The following is a 5987-nucleotide window of genomic DNA, read 5'->3' on the forward strand; positions in this document are numbered from 1 at the left end:
AACGTCATAAGCTGTGGTGTTACCAAAAGGGTCAGACCATGAAATAAATTTCTGAAGAGTTCATTTCGTGTTAAAGTTTTCTGAAGGTCAAAATAGTGAAAAGAGCCACCCATGTAGGGTATGTCCATGGCCATCTGCTCCAACCGCACACATACTTTGAGTTGGTATTTCGTTTGGTGTAACTTAGACCACACACGTTTTGATGTCAAGATATTCCGACATACATCTTGGAGTTTGGTTTGACTGCGAGATAAGGCTGAACATGCACTGTTGTTAAGGCTAGCGTTTGAGTTTTTGTCATTCTGGTTTCCCGTTATAGCTCTTGATTGGAGGTTCAAACCTAGACCTTGAATTGGATATGTTCCAACAATGTTTTGTGCAATGTCATTTTTTCTTAGTGATGCTTGTCTAGTTGTTCTTTTTTGCATGATCTTATGATTTGTGCCAATTATCATTTTGTATTGTTCGACACAAGTTATGAAACCGAATTCAGATTTGGTTTAAAATCTATTTTTTCAAGATTATGTAAAATGCTAAAGAAACAAAACACTTTTGCTGACAAATCGTCAGTGGAGTGAAGATAATCTCAAAAGTCATAGTCGAGGAGCGTGGCTCGGTCCAATGCACATCGGGCTCACAGCTCTTGGCCTTGCAAATCAGCCACACTGAAAATTGTTATCGATTTCAATTTTTTGTTAATGATTAGTAACACCTTGGAACAGCCCGCTAACTGTTAGGTTTTCATTTGTAAGATCCGACAAGCAGAAAATCCTATATGACGCTCTGTACATCGATTCACACAAGGAGATCACGCGATCCTTCAGGTTGTGCCGGCCCGTTAAGTCTGCGTTCGGTGCAGAGGAATCACATAGGAATTCTGCAGGGCCGATTTCCACTGGAATATTTTCCTCTAAGCCAGTTCGCTCCACAGGAATCAGCACTGTCCATTCCACAGGAAAGTGCCCTCGACCTGTACTTTTCACGGAAATTGTTTCGCTTATTTTCAAAAAATGTTTAAATCTTTTATTTTTTAAGAATTTTAAAGTTACAAAAATGTTTCCATTTTAACAAAAAATCACGTACTTTGTTTTGCATTTTCAAAATTGGTGGGGATTTTAAAATTATAAATTTCAAAACTTTCTTCCTTAAATTGAAAAAATAAGTTGTGTTTCAAAATGTATTCCCATGTTAATTTTTTCTGTAAATTCAGAAAATGTTGCATTTAAAAAAATATTCAGGATTTTGAAATATTTGTTCCCATGTTCAATTTTTTTTATAGATTTCAAATGTTTGTTCTCTAAATTCAAAAAATGTCATGTTTTCAAAATAAAAACTCAGGATTTTCAAATATTTTTTCCAACGTGAAACTTGTTTTCAAAATCAAAAAATATTCTGAAATTTTCAAAATTTAGTCGTGTTTGTAAAAAATAATAATCAAAAGTTCCACTTTTTGCTAGAATTTTGGAATTTTGTTCGTTATTCTTTTCAAGTGTTAAGTTTTGCCGTTGCATTTTGGGCTTTAAGCGTCGCTGTTTACATCTGCCACTAGAACTCGACAGCCCTAGCAGCACACGGGTCACGGATTCGAATCTCAACAAGTGTCAACTCCTTTAGCACAGGCACATGATTTTACACCTCGGGCGCTGTGGCCGGCCCAGTTTGCGTGACCCCTCTGCGTCGGGTTCCTATATGACGCAAAATGAGGCATATAGAAGGTCCCCCGGTAGGCTGCTTAAATCTTGGTCACTTCTCCGGACTTTCTTTGCATTCCTTTGAATATTGGTAAGAGAGAAGTCCATATTACAACCCCAAACTACCATTAAAGTCTAAAACACAACCCTGAACTATAAAACCGTCTAGTTTACAATCCTTAACTTTCAAAACCGGACAGAAGACAACCCTGGGGTGGTATTTGACTGGTTTTGACCGGTGTTGACCAGTCAACAACCCAGTTAGTGCCAACTCATCCGTCACGTCTTCCTTTTTTCAGCTCAGCACAATTTGTTGAAATTTTCCCAAATTTAATATGAGGGTATGTAGATTTTGAGGATTTTTTTCAAAAATTTCTGGACACTTTTCTTTTTGCCAAAATTTGACCAGAGGACGTGGCAGATGAGTTGGCGTTGACTGGGCTGTTGATTGGTCAAAACCAGTCAAATACCACCAAGGGTTGTTTTCTGTCCGGTTTTGGTAGTTCATGGTTGTAAACTAGACGGTTTCGTAGTTCGGGGTTGTGTTTTAGACTTTGGTGGTAGTTTGATGTTGTAATACAAACTTCTCTCTATTAGTAATCAATAAAGTGAAGATATTATACCTAAAAAAGTCTAATGTACAATCATCTCTCCAACGTGTATTTTTCTATGATTTAGAAAACTTCTGTTTTTGTGCGTTTCTTTTTTCAGCAACCGGTTGAATACCAGAATCATTTTTGTAGTAAAAGAAATACTAAAAACCACTATCTTCTCTCTTCGTGTTATTCCTATCCTAAAAACCGACCGGATAAAATCAAATGGCTCAAAATCACAAAATTGTTCACATATTTTGTTTTGTGTTTTCAAAATTTTGTGGGCGATTTTCTTATCAATTTCAAAATTTTGTTCCCTAAATTCAAAAAATATTCACATTTTGAAATTGTATTCCCATGTTCAATTTTTTCTATAAATTCAGAAAATGTTGCAGTTTTTTAAATTTTTCGGGATTTTCAAATATTGGTTCCCATGTTCAAGTTTTTTCTTGATTTCAAATTTTGTTCTCCAAATTCAAAAAATCTTCAAGTTTTTCAAAAAAAAATCAGGAATTTCAATTTTTTTTACCAATGTTCAACTTTTGTTCAAAACTGAAGAAATATTCATAAATTTTGAAAAATTTGTCATGTTTATAAAAAAACTCACAAGTTTCATTTTTTTCTAGAATTTTGTTCGTTATATTTTTCCACGTGTTAAGTTTTGCCGCTGCAATGAGGGCTTTAATTGTCGGGCTTTACATCTGTCACTAGAACTCAACAGCCGCAGTGCAGCACACGGGTCACGGGTTTGAATCCGAGCTAGCATCAACTCCTGTTGCACATCTACATGATTTTTCACCTCGCGCCCTGTGGGCCGGTCCAGTTTGCGTTACACCCCTGCGTCGGGTTCCTATACGACGCAAAATGAGTCATATAGGAGGTTCCCCCGGTAGGCTTCTTAAATCTTGATCACTTCAACGGACTTTCTTTGCATTTCTTTGAATATTGGTAATCAATAAAGTGAAGATATTATATCTAAAAAAGTCTAATGCATAATCATCTCTTCAACGTCTATTTTTCTATAATTTAGAAAACTTCTGATTTTGTGCGTTTCTTTTTTCAGCAACCGGTTGAATACCAGAATCATTTTTGTAGTAAAAGAAATACTAAAAATCACTATCTTCTCTCTTCGTGTTATTCTTATCCTGAAAACCGACTGAATAAAATCAAATGGCTCAAAATCACCTCCCTAAAGGGGCGCCGAAATAGAAAAATTACACCTACACAACCAGGGGAGCAAACGCATGCGCCTCTCACGCTATAATTGCGCCTCCAAATCCCTCTGGCCATCCTCCAACCTAGGCGGCACTGATGGGCCGGCCTCGGCCGCCGGCGTCTTCGGGCACCTCTCGTCGTTGTCCGTCGGCTTGACCACCTCGGCTCGGCACACCGGGCATGTGGTGTGCGCCGTGAGCCACATGTCGACGCACGCCCTGTGGAAGAGGTGCATGCATCTAGGAAGTTGCCTGGCCACCTCGCCGTCGGCCATCGTGCAGAGGCATATCGAGCACTCCCACCGGTCGCTCTCGTCGGCCGTGTGTCGGTACTCGAACTTGGGCAGCGCGGCGATGGCGTCCTCGCTGAGGCCGGTGGGCCGCTTCTTGACCACCACGGTCGCCCCCGCGCCTGTCGACGTTGCGGCCCCCACCGTGACCCGGTTCACGGCCCGCCGCATGAGGTAGCAGCGTATCATGCAGAGCACGAAGAGGATGATGAGCAGCGTCGCGAATGAGATGCCGAGGACCTCAAGGTAGGACGTTGTGGAGCAGCAGGCCGGGTCGTTGTTGCGGGTGGCACGGTACGCGCTGGACAGCCGGGAGAGCGCGAAGCAGGACTGGTCGACGGGGAGGCACCCGGTGGTCTGCTCGTGCATGCGCTTGGCCTCGGCCATCGACAGATCGCTCCGAGAAGGATGGGCTGTGCAAGTATCACTATCATTGGCAATTCGCGGTAGTGTGGAGAGGAGCGGAGCGCGAGATAAATAGGTGGGTGTCTTTCTTTGGGGTTTTGCTTTGTGGTGATGGGAGCAGAGCAACCTGCGGCCGGGGGGAGAGAATGAGACGACAGTATTGTGGAAGATGCGCGACCCTTGACAGAATTAGGTTGCTGTGAGAGACCACTAGTGCCGCCCTATACTCCCTTGGTTTTTATTTTTGGGTAGCATGGGTTCTCTTCGTAAGTGTAAAAGCCATTTGTGTAGGTGAGTGTTACTGTTGCATAAGTTACTATTTCAAATTACGAAAAAACCTTCATGTATAAGAAATACAATTGGACCCGAATATTCAGCGAATGTCAGATTTTTAGGCATGGCAAATCAAACATTTTTTATGTCAAATTATGTTAGCCGAGGATGGAAAATTCGCTTTAGTTCATTTTTTGCTAGAAAATTGTTGGGCTCACCAACTAAATTTGTCCTCCACGCGCCAATACAAGTTGCCATGAGAAATGTTCGATTTGCCATGCCAAAAAATCTGACATCAGATTTAGCATTTTCATAGACTCGTGAGTAACTTTTTCCGATAAGAGGAAATTGGTGAGTAACTAGAAAATTTTACTGGATCAATAAGTCTCCAAACAACGGAAGCCCGGATCTGGATGGCTTCTTAATACGTCTCCAACGTATATATAATTTTTAATTGTTCTATGCTGTTATATTATCAATCTTGGATGTTTTATAATTATTTTATAGTCATTTTATATCATTATTTGATACTAACCTATTGACATAGTGCCAAGTGGCACTTGCTGTTTTTTGCATGTTTTTACATCGCAGGAAGTCAATACCAAACGGAGTCCAAACGCAATGAAACTTTACGGAGATTTTTTATGGACCAGAAGACACGCAATGAGCCAAGGCAGTGCCTGGGGGTGCTCCGAGGGGAGCACAACCCACCAGGGCGCGCCAGGAGGCCCCAGGCGCGCCCTGGTGGGTTGTGCCCACCTCTGGTGCCCCCGGACTGCCTCTTTGCTCTACAAATGCCCCCAATATTTCAGAAACCCTAGGGAAGTCAACGAAAATCAATTCCAGACGCCGTAGAGTCCAGAACCACCAGACCCAATCTAGACACCATCACGGAGGGATTCACCACTTCCATTGGTGCCTCTTCGAAGATGCATGAGTAGTTCTTTGTAGACCTTCGGGTCCGTAGTTAGTAGCTACATGGCTTCTTCTCTCTCGTTTGATTCTCAATACAATGGTCTTTTGGAAATTCATATGATGTAACTCTTTTTGCGGTGTGTTTGTTGGGATCGAATGAACTTTGAGTTTATGATCAGATCTATCTTTTTATATCCATGAAAGGTATTTTTGTTTCTTTGATCTCTTATATGCATGATTGCTTATAGCCTCGTATTTCTTCTTCGATATTTGGGTTTTGTTTGGCCAACTTGATCTATTTATCTTGCAATGGGAAGATGTGCTTTGTAGTGGGTTCGATCTTACGGTGCTCGATCCCAGTGACAGAAGGGGAACCGATACGTATGTGTCATTGCTACTAAGGATAAAAAGATGGGGTCTATCTCTACATAGATAGATCTTGTCTACATCATGTCATCGTTCTTATTGCATTACTCCGTTTCTCCATAAACTTAATACACTAGATGCATGCTCGATAGCAGTCGATGTGTGGAGTAATAGTAGTAGATGCAAGCAGGAGTCGGTCTACTAATGTTGGACGTGATGCCTATGTAATGATCATTGCCT

General features: G+C 41.3%; 1 protein-coding gene across 1 annotated transcript; it reads right to left on the reverse strand.

Annotated features, from left to right (window-relative positions):
* Positions 1-3489: 3489 nt before the first annotated feature.
* LOC125548143 (RING-H2 finger protein ATL80-like) lies at positions 3490-4228 on the reverse strand. Its single transcript, XM_048711819.2, has one exon. The coding sequence runs from the start codon at positions 4173-4175 to the stop codon at positions 3543-3545; it is 633 nt and encodes a 210-aa protein (XP_048567776.1). The 5' UTR covers positions 4176-4228; the 3' UTR covers positions 3490-3542.
* Positions 4229-5987: the final 1759 nt, after the last annotated feature.

Source organism: Triticum urartu, chromosome 3A, assembly GCF_056163025.1.
Source record: "Triticum urartu cultivar PI428250 chromosome 3A, HENAU_Tu73, whole genome shotgun sequence".
In the NCBI taxonomy this organism is placed as follows: domain Eukaryota; kingdom Viridiplantae; phylum Streptophyta; class Magnoliopsida; order Poales; family Poaceae; genus Triticum; species Triticum urartu.

Excerpts from the sequence above, each read along its gene's own strand:
- LOC125548143 (XM_048711819.2), bottom strand. The coding sequence starts at position 4,175 with ATGGCCGAGGCCAAGCGCATGCACGAGCAGACCACCGGGTGCCTCCCC.